The following is a 15,319-nucleotide window of genomic DNA, read 5'->3' on the forward strand; positions in this document are numbered from 1 at the left end:
CACCTTTAAAGATATCCTTGCATATTTGGATTTTAGGTTTTAAAGGAGAATCATAAGCATACCTAAAGTACTTGAGTTTACTTTATTTTTTTTTTCGGTTATGAAAGGAAATGCCATTTTAATACAAGTTCTGTGTTTCATTGGTGAGCTTAATCAGAGAAGAATATTAAAGATCAAGTTAAAGTAGCTTTGAACTCTTACTGCCCTTATGTAAGTTTATTGTAATGCATGACACACATATACATGCCTACATACATATGTTGTATTTATGATACTTATATTAAGGAAATATGGATGGATATACATATATGCACACACTGTTGGTACTCAATTGATACTACTTCTATGTGACTTCAAGTCTTATTTATGCTCATATCCCTAACTAGGTCACTTATATTTTGAGAAGTATGCACTGTATCTAGCTTGTGCTTGCCCTACAATGTCAGCACTCATAAATGATTGATTCAAGAGAATTTTATTAAAAAGTTATTTCTTGCTGAGGCATAGGAGCACATGTACTCCAGTGTTCATAGCAGCACTCTCAACAATAGCCAAAACATGGAAAGAGCCTAAGTGTCCATCAGCAGACAAATGGATCAAGAAGATGTGGTTTATCTATACCATGGAATACTACATGGAGAGCGTCGTGTAGGGAAAGAGAGAGAGGCAAACCGTGAGAGACTCTTGAGTGCTGAGAAAGAACTGAGGACTGATGGATGTGGGGGGGGGAGGGGGGAGATAGGCATGGAGGGGGGCACTTGTGGGGATGAGCACTGGGTGTTATATGGAAACCAACTTGACAATAAACTATTTGAAAAAAAAAAGTTATTTCTAGCAAATGCTGGCTACTACTTTAAGATGGGATCATGCTCATGTTCCTTAAATTAAAAAGAACTTTTTTCTTCAGTCTTGTATTTATAGTATTTTAGTTGTTGCATTCATAGCTTGCATCACACTTTTATTTTTTAAACTTTTTTTTTTTATATTTTTTTATTTATTTTTAGGAGAGAGAGAGAGACAGACAGCGTGAGCAGGGGAAGGTCAGAGAGAGAGGGAGTCACAGACTCTGAAACAGGCTCCTGGCTCTGAGCTGGCAGTCGGCACAGAGCCCGACGCGGGGCTCGAACCCACGAACTGCGAGATCATGACCTAAGCGAAAGTCGGACGCTTAACCGACTAAGCCACCCAGGCGCCCCTTTTTTAAACTTTTTTTTAAGGTGTATTTATTTTTGAGTGAGTGAGAGAGAGAGAGAGAGAGACCAAGCTTGAGTGGGGGAGGGGCAGAGAGAGAGGGAAACGGTCCAAAGCAGGTTCCAGGCTCTGAGCTGTCAGCCCAGAGCCTGATGTGGGGCTCGAATCCATGAGCCATGAGATCATGATCTGAGCCAAAGTCAGACACTTAACCAGCTGAGCCACTGAGGTGCCCTGGAAACACACTTTCTAAGTGATCAAATTGTTAAAGCATACTTTGATTTAAAGGCAGACAGTGTAAGAGGTTCTCACCTTCACCTTCTTAGAAACTCCTATAATAAGTTTTAATTCACATTATATAACTTAGTTTTAGATAGTTTATTTTTCTCCCATTGTAAGAATTATAAAAGTGTGTTAAAATTGCTTTAGGAAATTGTTAATTTTTTGAAAATCACCCCTAACCCTATCATCAACTACCAAAACCCAATTAATACTATTTGACATATTTTCTTTTATTCCTTTTTTTCTTTTATGTTTTAAAGATCATGGTTATAATCATAACGTGACTAGAATTTTGTATTCTGCTTTTTTAAACTAAGTATTTTATCAACTGTTTTGTGTTGCTCCACCATCTTTATAACCATCAACTTTAATACATTCCTTGACTCAGTGGAATGTAAGTTATTTGAACCACTGTATTATTTTTAGACGTTCAGGTTATGTTTTGTTTTTTCTCTATGGTGAATAACACTCTCCTGAGCATAATAGAATGTAAAGCCTTTTCATATGCAGGATTATTTTCTTTGAATAGATTCCCAAAGTGAAAATAGGCATTTTTATTTGGATAACCCATAAATACCATAGTTCAAACTCAACATACCCAAATCTGAACTTCTCTTCCATCCCCATCCATTCTGCATAAATATGTCTACTTTCCCTAAAGTCTTCTCTGGTGTATTCTGTGTTCCTCTGTCTCCCTTCGCCCCCCAGTTTCCGCAGCCACCAAATCCAGCCAGTTCTGCCTCCTCAGTGCCTCATTCCTTGTACTCCACTTCTCTGTCACTGGCCCAGTTAGAAGTTCATCTACACTCAATGCTGATATCTTGCCTGCCTTACTGTCTCTACTCTTGCTGCCTCTCCAGTCTGTTCTTTCCACCTCTCCTGTCCCCAAACACACACATCTGATCATGTGTTGTCCTTTGTACTGTTTGCTGTGATTCTTGTCTCTCTCTGCTTCTCACCCCCATCTTTGTGAGTAGACAACTCTGAAATGCTTGTAGTTCCCTAACATGCCTCTTCTTCTCCCATGTATGTGATTCTGTATATCCTTCTCCTATGTCCCAAATGTGGCCCATGTCTACCCCTTTTAGTTTGTCCATGCTTTTTTTTAAATGTTTGTTTATTTTTGAGAGAGAGAGACAGAGCGTGAGTGGAGGAAGGCAGAGAGAGAGGGAGACACAGAATCTTTAGCAGACTCTAGGCTCCATGTTGTCAGCACAGAGCCTGACGTGGGGCTTGAACTCACAAACTGTGAGATCATGACCTGAGCCGAAGTTGGATGCTTAACTGACTGAGCCACCCAGGCGCCCCCTTGTTTGCCCATGCTTATATCCATGTGGCTATTTCCTCGTGGCACTGTAGTCATTTGTGTCCTCCCTGACAGACAATGCCTCTCTGAGGACAGATGTCCTGTATTATTTCTCTGAATCCTCAGTAACTAGCAGAGTAGGCATTTAAATGTTGGTTGTTGTTTTTAAGGCTATTAACACATTTATTAAGCCAACAGAATCCTACCAGTGTGCACTGCTACCAGTATTCATGGCCTGAAATATCAGTTTCTGGGTGATCACTCAGCCTGGAAGATATACATGTATTTTAAGGATCTTATCTCTACTGTTTTGAACCAACCCTGTTTTCTGTTTTCCCAGCAGCTCTATATTGATTCTACTTGCAAACTGTAATTGACAATCATATAAATATGTATGTGTGTGCTATGAAAAGTAGTTTCTTTTTCCTCTCAGCAAAATACCATGTAGAGTGCTTATGGTTGTTCTTGAGCAAATGTGTTCATTTAGCAAATAGAAATTGCATCAGTGCATTTGATATTTTGAAAGCCCTTGATTCTATAAATAGTATGAGCTTTGCCATTTTATTTTAACATCTAGCATTGTGCTCATTTTGTGATTATTTTAAAAATGACTTTTGAGGGGCGCCTGGGTAGCTTAGTCGGTTAAGCGTCTGACTTTTGCTTAGGTCATGATCTCGTGGTTCGTGGGTTCGAGCCCCGCGTCGGGTTCTGTGCTGACTGCCAGCCCAGAGCCTGGAGCCTGTTTCAGAGTCTGTGTCTCCCTCTCTCTCTGACCCTCCCCTGCTCACACTGTCTCTCTCTCTCTCTCTCTCCTAGAAATAAATAAAAAATATTAAAAAAAAAACTTTAAAAATGACTTTTGACATCATATTCAAAGCTTATTTGAAGGACGATATTTGAATTTCTTGTTGTTTTCATGTTATAAAACATGAATGACTTTTTCCTAAAATAACTATTTATAGTAGTTTGACCTAATATTTTCTTGTCATGTGGCTGAGAGGACACAGTTGCTTTAAGTATGTGACTGGATAGGTATAATGGAGAAATATAGCTTGAGAATGTCCTGAACAGTAGGTTTGGGAAAGCTAATTTTGGGGGAGCTTAAAAAGAAATACTATAGTATATTCTGGTGCAGAGTTTGGTACGCTTTTATTTTTATTTATTTTTTTTATTTTTTAAGGTTTTTATTTATTTCTAGGAGAGAGAGAGAGACAGCGTGAGCAGGGGAGGGTCAGAGAGAGAGGGAGTTACAGACTGAAACAGGCTCCAGGCTCTGAGCTGGCAGTCGGCACAGAGCCCGACGCGGGGCCCGAACCCACGAACCGCGAGATCATGACCTAAGCGAAAGTCGGACGCTTAACCGACTAAGCCACCCAGGCGCCCCAAGTTTGGTACACTTTTTAAGTATAGAAGCAGGTAAAAATATTTTAGGCTTTAAGGAGCCGTATATCTTTCTGTCACATCATTTTTAGTTTTTGTTTTTAACTTCTTAAAAATATAAAATCCATTCTTAGCTCGGGGACTGTACAAGACCACACCCTTGAGTATACTCCTTAGAGGCTGAAGAAGTCTGCTATATTCATAAAGATTTTCATCTCTTAGTTCTTGGTAATAAGTCTTCAACTTGCCACTTGTTTTTCAAGTCTTGGAATTGACTTAAACCAAGCATTGGATATGATGCTACATCCTCGGGAATTACCTCTACCCAAGATAGTGGAGACAGCAGTTTGAAGGACTACTAAGTAGACCATCCAAAAGGGATTCATAAACCTAAACCCATTTGTTAGGAATGTATATAGAACACTGTGCAAACAAAAGTGCATAGAATCAATTGACCGGGTGAAGTGGCTGCAAACGTAAAAGGCTGTTTATAATTTGCCCATGTCACTCCACTTAGATGGCTCAGAGAGATATGCAGCTGGCTATATGAGAGTTGGCACAGCTGGAGGAATGAAAAGACCATGCCCAAACCCTGCTGGGTGACAGGGTGAAGATGTTTTAATCACAGTCATTTGTTTTGACTGTGTCTTTATTCTTAGAAGGCATACTGGTATGGATGGTTAAAAATAAATATATACAGGGGCACCTGGGTGACTCAGTTAGTTAAGCATCTGACTCTCGATTTTGGCTCAGGTCATGATCTCACAGTTCATGAGTCAGAGCCACGTTAGGCTCTGCACTGACAGTGTGGAACTTGCTTGGGATTCTCTCTCTCACGCATACACAGGCTCCCTAAATAAATGTATAAATAAGTAAATGCAAACTTCCACATATGATCTTTTTCCTAGGGTAGCTCAAGAAACAAAATGGACAAAAATATTGTCCATCTTAGGACGGATGAAGTCAAGAAATGAGGTAGTAATGAGAGATAAAGCATAGTCAGTCATGACCAACAAGACTATATCCCTCAAACTTTAAGCTACAGTGACACCTCCTACCGCAGGATGTCATGTTTTGGATAAACTTTGATTTGCTTACCCCTTTGAAATATTGCTTGATTTTAGAGATGTTGACTTACTGAATTTTTGCTACTGACATTTAGAATAATTAAGACTGAGTAGGCTAAAGATTTTTGACAAGAAACTACTTATTAAATGATTAAGCACAAATGTAAACATCAAGAAATGTATGTTAATGTGTTCTCTTGGTTTCAGGTGCTAGGCATCCAAGTGAAATGCTTCCATGAAATTATCACTATAGGTTATAGAGTCTATCGTTCCTATGACCTGCCATGGTTTAGAACATTAAGCTGGTAAGTAATTTAACACTGTTTCAGATATGAGAATATGGTTCTCTTCTAAAGTTTTAAAGGAAGCACCCTCATCAGTCAGTATCACACAGTTGACCTTTGGAGAAAGACAAGTAAAAAGAACACAATTGGATTTTGAAAAAAAGAAAATCACCTTTAACTTTCCTATTCCAACACAACTATTTTCATATCTCATCTTTCAGTCTTTGTAGAGATACTTTGTCTTTGAATGTATACACTATTGACCTCTTTTTTTTAAAACATTTTTTTAATGTTTATTTTTGAGAGAGAGCGAGAGAGAGAGTGTGTGAGCTGGGGAGGGGCAGAGAGAGAGGGAGACAGATCTAAAGTGTGGGGTTTGAACTCACAAACTGAGATAATGACTTGAGCTGAAGTTGGGCACTTAACCAACTGATCACCCAGGCACCCCTACACTATTGTCCTCTTCAAAAAATATTGTATTGGGCACATTTTAATTATCTTTATAATTATAATTTTAATAAAGTTTCATTTTGTGAAATGTTGTAAATATGTATAATGTTTTGTTTGTTTTTCCTCACTCGACATGAGACCACACACAGAATTAGATTATTTCTGCAGAGAGTGAAAGATGAGATATGAAAACAGTTGTGGGTTTTCTGTTTTGTTTGTTGAGTGATCAGTAATTTATTCATGAGGAGGAAAGCCCAGGCTGAATGTCTGTCTCCCTCCTACCCTCCTGTCCCCAGTACTACAAGCAGGCCCACCTCCCTGGATGCCCTGGGAGCAGTGAGAGGAGAAACGACTCCTACCTTTGTTATTCCTGATCTTGTCTTCAGGCCCCTGGACCCCATGACCTGCTACTTAGGGGGTTGTTAGAAGAGCAAGACTCTTTGAGGGGCAGTGTCTAAGGCAGTCTTGTAAATAGCACTGGCAGCTACCAGCCCTTGAAATACTGTGTATGTACCAATGCATGTAAAAATTAGTTTAAAAAAAGGCATTTGATTTTAATATTTATAGTTTTATATATCTTTTTATAACTTTTCAGGTATAATTCTTAATTATCAAGACCTTGACCAGGAAACATGATAATATAATAGTTCATAATGAACCTAACTGTCCATGACTTTGATTATTATAGTTGTTTAATTAGTATCAGCCACAGGGTCCAGTGTCTTTTTTTTTTAATTTTTAAATGTTTTTATTACTGAGAGACAGAGACAGGACATAAGCATAGGAGGGGCAGAGAGAGGGGGAGACACAGAATCTGAAGGAGGCCCCAGACTCTGAGCTGTCAGCACAGAGCCCAACGCAGGGCTTGAACTCACAAACCGTGAGATCATGACCTGAGCCGAAGTCAGATGCTTTACTGACTGAGCCACCCAGGCGCCCCAGAGTCCAGTGTCTTAAGAAAACAAATGTATCATCTTTAGGATTTAGAGTGCTCACAGAATAGTTTCTAATTTATCCTTTTGGCAAGTTTTTTCTGAAGGCAAAATGTATGGGAAATGTTAGATTAAGTAGTTGAAGAATAATTAAATGCTAAACCATGCAGGATTGATTGATTCTAAGTGTAGAAAAAAAGAGGTAGGTCAAGATGGGCTCCAGTGATTGCAGAAGTCTTTATGGAGAAGGTGAGAAGCAAATTGTCACTTGAAATAAAGACAAGTTTTGGATAAAGAGGAGTGTTCTATAGTGGGGAAGCATCCCCTATCAGGTTCTGAATGTGGGACTGAGGAGAAACATGCCACAGAGGCAGAGGCATTCCTGGCTCTCTTGAGCAGAATAGTGGGGAGAAGAGTTGGATTGGTAGACTAGGATAGGCCATGATAGCCTTACGGAGGAGTCAGACAGTTTCCATTGTGGGAGAACAGAAAGATGGTAATGCAGCTCATACAAATGAGAATATAGTACTTTACTTTGGAAACAGTGGCATCTGATTCCATCCATGAGGACCATAGGGAAATCACTCCTTTCCTCCTCTGCTCTCCTGGCTGAGTAGGACTCTGCCCTTCAAAGGATGAGGCACCGAGGAACTCTGAGGAGTATTTCTCAACTGTCTTTCCTGGCTCACACAAGCTGCCATCAGCCAAATCTCATGGATTCTCCTTTTCATGGGGGAAAGAGATATATCAGAATTGGGCGGAAGGATAGATGATTTACATTTACATTTATTTCTCTTAGAGGGCTGCCTAGGTGACTCAGTCAGTTAAGCATCAAACTTCGGCTCAGGTCATGATCTCATGGTTGAGGAGTTCGAGGCCTGGAGCCTGCTTCAGATTCTGTGTCTCCCTCTCTCTCTCTGCCCCTCCCCATTTGCACTCTATTTCCATCTCTCTCTCAAAAAATGAGTAAACGTTAAAAATATTTTTAAAAAAATCAGTGTGCAGCTGAAGTCCACCTGGAACATGGAGGAGGAGGAGAAAGACACCAATGTGCATAATGCAGTAAGGATAGGTCAGAGGTCGTATTACCCCTTCCTGCTTTCCCTGTTGATTTCCTCCTTAGGGCAGGTGGGAATTTGGCTTAGGATCTCCGTTATTAAAAAGCTTTAGAGCTGTGAGTAGCTGGCAGTGGATTTTCATTATAAAATACTGTGTGTGTGTGTGTGTGTCTGTCTGTCTGTCTGTCTGTCTACATGTGTGTTTGGGCATATATAGTACTTTTTACATTATTTCCCAATTTCTGGCATTAGATTTTGAGCTAAGTAGAGGCATGAGAGGTATTCAGTAAACTTTGTTGACTGACACATTTGAAATTAAGTTTAAAAGAGGAAAAACATGTTTTGGTGAAATATCCTAAACCTGTCTCCTGAACTGGTTTTTGATCTTTGTGTCATCATCAAAATGTAGAGAATAGTTTTGCTGAGTTTGAGAGGGGAAAAAAGGTTTCAAATGTGAAAAAGCTAATTGTGTTTAAATTATAGGTACTTTCTACTGTGTGTAAACTACTTTTTCTATGGAGAGACCGTAGCTGATTATTTTGCTACATTTGTTCAAAGAGAAGAGCAACTTCAGTTCCTCATTCGCTACCATAGATTTATATCATTTGCCCTCTATCTGGCAGGTAAGGAAAATCGCCCATATTGATATGTAGCTAATATATATATTACATGCTTATTTTTACTTATGTTATTTAAATTTATGATATCTTTTATTTGTTACCTTTTAATCCAGTTCCATTTTTATTTATTCCATGTATAACGCTATTGCTTTCTTTTTTTTTTTTTTAATGTTTTATTTATTTTTGAGAAAGAGAGAGACAGAGCACGAGAGGGGGAGGGGCAGAGAGTGAGACACAGAATCCGAAGCAGGCTCCAGGCTCTGAGGTGTCAGCATGGAGCCTGACGCAGGGCTCGAACCCATGAACTGTGAGATCATGACCTGAGCTGAAGTCGGAGGGTCAACCGACTGAGCCACCCAGGTGCCCCTAAAGCTATTGCTTTCATCATGATCTTAAAGAGCAGTTACTCCTTCATGGTGATTTTAAAAAGTACCTACTTGCTTAATACTCCACATATTTGAAAATTTTCTTTGGAAATTGTAATAAACTTTTAAATACGTGGATTGACTGTTAAGCAAGTATAATTTACAAAGAAACTTATATATATATATTGCTTTATTTTTTCCTGGGAAATAGAGTGTTCATATAGTATTAGGGTATTTAGTTTTACTGACATGGTTTATTATATATTCTTTATATACATTTTTATAAATGTTATATACATATTTGTTTATAGTATATCATTTGTTTTTATGATGTTAGGCTAAGAATTATATACTATGATAAAATTAGAATTAACAGATTTCTCTTTAATAAAAGTTTATCAATCATAAAAATCTCTAAAAACTTGATTTAGATATGTACTTTTTATTTTTTATTAAAAAGTTTTTTTAATGTCTATTTAGTTTTGAAAGAGGCAGAGTGTAAGCGGGGGAGAGGTGGAGAGGGAATGGAGACACAGAATCTGAAGCAGGTTCCATCCAGTCTCTTAGCTGTGAGCACAGAGCCCTACATGGGGGCTCACAGACCATGAGATCATGACCTAAGTCAAAGTCAGACGCTCAGCTGACTGAGTCACCCAGGTGCCCCAGATATGTACTTTTTAAAAGTTAGCTTGTCAGTGTGAGTCTTGGCTCCACTACTTAACTAGCTGAATAAACATTGGGAAATGTAATTAATTTATCTGTACCTCAATTTCTTTGTAAAGCACTTAGAACAATACCTGGCATTATTTAAATATTTGTTGTTATTATCATTACTTTCATTTTAAAGGAAGATATGAACTTTGAGTTTTTACTTTAGCTCTTACAAGTGTTTCAGCAGATTCTTCTCTTACTAGTATAGTTTTGGAAACTGAGTACAATAAAGATGACTCTTTTCCATTTCTCATTAAACTAGAAATATGCAGAGCATACAGGGAAGGACGTCCAGTCCTTTAGAAGTATATTATCTTATTCAGTTATTGTGCTGTTCTCCATGGTTTTCCTGCTTTAATAAAGCCCTCTTCAAACCCTGGACTTGATTTTGTTTCTGAATCTAGAAATCCAGAATGTGAAACACAGTCTGAAATGAGAATAGTAATCTTTAGAGAATCATTTTTGGGGTAGGAGGAACTTATATTTTCTAAAGAGTTTTACTCTTTTACATTCAGGTTTTGGGTTTTGTTTTTTGTTTTTTTGTTTTTTTGCTTAGTCCAGTTTTCTATTATTTTGTTACTGATACATCTAAACAAGTTGTTTAGATACATCTAAAATTGTACTGATGCATCTAAAAAAAGTACATTACTGAAGGAGGACTATTGAAAAGCATTTCTCTTCCTTCAAGGGCAAGAGATGTTACTCATTTTAGGTAGTCATTCTATTTTAAATTCAAATCCATTTAGAAGAATCATGATGGTAGAAAGATTAATGATGACTGATCACAGCTAAAATTTAGAGAGAAAAACACTTGACTCAGATTCTGTGTTTACCAAAGCACACTTCTGACATTTTTTTCTTGGTAGAAACTTTGAGTAGTTTATCTCACTTATCAAACTAACAGGTTTGATTTACACTGTTAAATGCAAGTTGGATTTGGGGATGGATTCTTTACTGTTAACAAGAGTGAAGAATACAGTGCCTTTTCGCTTTATATTTAGACTGGCAAGACTTCATTGGTGTTTTAAATTTTAAAAACAATATTAGCAAGAAAAGTGTCTATAGTGGCTTCTGCTGCTGAACCCAAATTCACATTATTTCATAATGTCATTCTTGTAATTACTGAATAACAAAATGATGATTAATGAAGATAGAAATCACTTGTATCATTAGTGTATGACCATTAGTTAAAAAATCAGTTTCAAAACACAATGTAAACTAACACTGTGCCCCATCACTTACAGATTATTTTTCTATTTTTCTAAGTAATATGACCATTTCTTAGTTTATATTAGACATTACCTATTGACTCCTCTAATAACCTTTCTCTTCGTACTGTTTTTTTATTGCCATTGTTTTACATTTTTAAGTTATTTGTTTATTTTGAGAGAGAGAGAGCAAGAGCATGCATGAATGGGGGAGGGGCAGAAAGACAAGTAGAGAAAGAATCCTAAGCAGGCTCCGTGCTGTCAGCACAGAGCCCGTACATTTCCATTCTTATACAAGTTTTTGTTTTTCCTGAACTTAAAACTGCCTCATCTTCTCTTTTCCACATCTGTACATTTCTGTATAGGAAATTTATTTCTTAATATTTCTTTTGGGTCTGTTCCATGCCTATTGGTAGTTTTTACAAATGTTCACACAAATCAGGGTATCCATTTCCTTTTTTCCTTAAGACCTCTGTCTTAGAAACCTCTGTAGTCCTTTCCTATTTGGACTGTCTGCTTGTAGGCCTACTGCGTAGGTGTTCTCATGATTTGGCCTCCTCATTCCTTCTATCCCACATTTTCCAGCATCTGAGTTGACACCCTTGTTTTGCTGAAGCATGGCCTCCAATAGTTTACTGTGAAATGTTCTTAGAAGGTAAATGTTTCGTATTCATACAAATTCTAAAAATATTTTTATTCTCACAGCTAACTGCTTTGGCTGGGGCTTGCACTTACTATCAGCAGACTGTTACTTAGCACTATGGTCTAGAAGTCTAGGCCTTAACTTTGCCTACTACTGAGTCTTTTCTGTTTACTTTTCTCTAGAAAATACTACTAGTTCCTCATTTCTCAGGTCTGCTAAAAGTTATCTAGTTTCAAAATTTTGCAGCCATTTCTATTTTCCTTGATGTTTCTTTAGTTCTCTGCTCTCTGGGTTTTCACTGTAATTATTGTCTTAGCAGTCTCTATAACCGATGTTTCAGTATTCAGTGAAATCTTCCTCCTGCCCCAGAGTCTTATTTATGATCTTTAGGGGCTGGCAACTACTTCTGCAGACATTTTCTAAGCACTCAAGCTTACATGTTTATATTCTCTCCCCCCTCCTTTTCTTATACAAATGAGAACAGATTTTTTTGGACCTGTTTTTTTCCACTTAATGCAGTTTGTGGATCATTTTATATCAGCACTTCTAATTCCAACTTTTTCATATCTGCAGTTACATCTGTATCACTGTATATACAGCAATGTCTGAGGTCAAATGTCAGAAAATAAGGTGACTACTGTTTCCTTTTCTTACTTTCCCTTTGTGGTTTTCTATAACTAATACATAAGAATAACTTCTCCATTGAGTAGGTAAAGACAATGTAATTTATTTTCTTTGTTTAATTGCATTTGATAAGGGGCGCCTGAGTGGCTTAGTCGGTTAAGCGTCCGACTTTCGCTTAGGTCATGATCTCACGGTTCGTGGGTTCGAGCCCCGCGTCGGGCTCTGTGCTGACCGCCAGCTCAGAGCCCGGAGCCTGTTTCAGTCTGTGACTCCCTCTCTCTCTGACCCTCCCCTGCTCACGCTCTCTCTCTCTCTCGAAATAAATAAAAAAAAAACCTTAAAAAAAAATTAATTGCATTTGATAAATACTCTAATGTTTAGTAATTGTTTGCTTTATATGCTAAACTTTCTGACTCTACTTTTCTAAAGTAAAATCAATATTTCTTAATTTTTTTCTGACTAATTTCTGCCATAGAAATACCTTACCATTTGCTATTTTAGGCTATTGGAATCATAAAAGCTCACTGAAAGTCATCAGTGCCATTTGTTTCAGCAAACATGTGAGTGCTTTCCAAATGCTAGGTACCATGAATGGTGTTGAGGATATATAGAGGGAAAGGAGGTTGATAGCATGCCTTCCAGATCTTGAAACTGGTGAGACATGACTCCCCTAGTGTACATTGCTGAGATGTGGACAAGGACCTCTAAGAGCATGAAGAGTAAGAAGGACTTTACTCTGCTGGAAACCATTCTTAGAAGGCCTTTGAGAAGAGATGACAGATGTCATGAATAGTAAGGATCAAACAGACATTTGCTAGGTGAACAGTGGGAAAGGGCATTCTAGACAGAGAAAAGGTGAAACGCTTGGAAATGAAAGAGGGTTGCATGTTCTGGACTGCTGGCAGGCATTAAAGGTTGGAAAAGTAGGAAGAAGCCACATCTTGAGAAGCCTTGTGTATCATGGGAAAGGTTTGGATTTTATCTCCAAGAAACCAAAGAAGAATTTTAAGAGATGATATAACTAGATCTATAGTGTAGTAAAGTATGAGTTGGGAGACATTAATAGGATGGCCAGACAGGAAGATGCTGCTGTAATTCACACTAAATACAAGGAGGGACTGAGTTTGTATTTAATACTAAGACAGTTGGGGGTGCCAGGGTGGCTCAGTCAGTTAGGCTTCTGACTTCGGCTCAGGTCATGATCTTGTGGTTCGTGAGTTTGAGCCCCACATCGGGCTCTCTGCTGTTAGCACAGAGCCCGCTTCAGATCCTCTGTCCCCTCTCTCTCTGCCCCTCCTCTGCCCATGTTCTCTCTCTCTCTCTCTGTCTCTCTCTGTCTCTCAAAAATAAACATAAAAAATGTAAATACTAAGAGGGTTGGTTATAAATTAAAAATAAAATAACTGGGCTGTTCTTAGAAACAAACTGTTCTTTATTTTATTATATTAAATGTTTATTTTTGAGAGAGAGAGAGAGCAGGAGAGCATGAACAGAGGAGGGGCAGGGAGGGAGATACAGAATCCGAAGCAGGCTCCAGGCTCTGAGCTGTTAGCACAGAGCCTGACCTGGGGCTTGAACTCACAAACTGTGACCTCATGACTGGAGCTGAAGTCGGATGCTCAACCCATTGAGCCACCCAGGCACCCCCAAACTGCTCTTTATGATGGTCTATGAAAAATTGCTTTTGTGTTCTAAATTATCGACATAAAAACATACTTTTTGTTGAGATAATCACATATTTACTGTAGTTGCAGGAAGTGATAGAGCTATCCTTTATGCACTTTGCCCAGTTTCCAGCAATTGTAATATTTTGCAAAACTACAGTACAATATCGCACCAGGATATTGACATTATGACAGTTTTGTGAATGTAGTTTCCTAATGCACCCTTGTAGTAACCTAGGAGCAGCTGTGTTAAATGATAAAACTTCTAATATAAATCATGCACAGTATTCTGTATTGTCATTTTACATGTGGCCTAAATGTGGTCCTCTTAGACATAAACAACCAACTTTGTGTCTCTCTTACTTTTTAAATTCCCAGTGCCTAGTGCAAGGCCTGGCATTTATGTTTCTAATACATACTTTTTGGGTGAATGGTCAAGAGGCTGAGAACATGGACATTCACAGCCAGTGCTTCTTATAGATATATTTTCAGCACCTGTGTTTTGTTTGCCACATCTTGAAGCCTTATTGGTGATTCTTGAAGTAGTTAACAACGTTCTTGGGCTTAGTCTAGCAAATGGAATTTGACTTTAAAACAGGAGTGAGGAAACAGAAAGCATGCTATGTTGAGAATGTGTATCTTTTTCTCAAAGTATGCTATGGAAATCTTTGGAATTCTTTTTGTAAAACAATATTTGAAGGAGTTCTGTCAGAATTTTAGTTCCTCAGTGATCAAATGACTTTTGAAGGTATAGGTCTTAGCAGATTTAAACAGCAGATACAGCCCAAGCTATTTAATGATATTGAATTTTATTAAAATAGAATATAGTTACCTCCATCTCTGACCCCCACACCAAGGCCCATGAGACTAAATGACTTGTCTAATATCATACAAAACAACTTAACTGACAAAGACCCAGAAGGTCATTCTGACATTTAGAAAATTTTGTTGTAAAATGAATTTGATTGGTAGCAAAGAAAAAATCAGCGAGACAAAGTAATAGGACAAACATTTTCTCTAGAGTCTAAATACATTTTTAAAAAGATCTTGGTGATTTGGATTTGGGAACCAGAGCAGCCATGTGATTACATAAATAGTGACGAGTGAATAAGCTTAAGATGCTTGACTCTTAATACCATCACTGTAACATCTCTTAGCCGACCAGTGAGATGCATGTTATTTTTAGTGGTTTTTTTTTTTTTGCTTGTATGTGTGCTTGTATTTTGATTTATTAAAAAAACCCTTAAGGAAAAGGTGTGACTTGAACATAATACTTTGAATTCAAGAAAATCAAAAGACTTGTACACTTGAATTATAGCTAAAATTAATGTAGAATTAAGAATTTTTTCCCAGACATCCTAGATATCTTATCTCAGAGGATGTTGATGAAATATTTAGAAGGACATCACAAACACTGTTCACAGAGGACTCTACCTCCAAAACCCATTTATGGTTTTTGAGTTAAAGACAGTTAAAATCTGTGTACATGCCAGTGTTATTCTACACCTTAAACTCAACATATAGATGATAGATA

General features: G+C 37.9%; 1 protein-coding gene across 1 annotated transcript in view; it reads left to right on the forward strand.

Annotated features, from left to right (window-relative positions):
- The window catches only part of CDS1 (CDP-diacylglycerol synthase 1), a 72,815-nt gene that overhangs the window by 28,656 nt on the left and 28,840 nt on the right, over positions 1–15,319 (forward strand). Inside the window, exons 4-5 of the mRNA XM_039217083.1 lie at positions 5,434–5,531; positions 8,434–8,573. Of these exons, the coding sequence (XP_039073014.1) occupies positions 5,434–5,531; positions 8,434–8,573 (238 nt within the window). The remainder of the gene's footprint in view (positions 1–5,433; positions 5,532–8,433; positions 8,574–15,319) is intronic.

The sequence above is a fragment of the Hyaena hyaena genome, unplaced genomic scaffold, assembly GCF_003009895.1.
Source record: "Hyaena hyaena isolate Hyena2069 unplaced genomic scaffold, ASM300989v1 scaffold_664, whole genome shotgun sequence".
Classification (NCBI taxonomy): domain Eukaryota; kingdom Metazoa; phylum Chordata; class Mammalia; order Carnivora; family Hyaenidae; genus Hyaena; species Hyaena hyaena.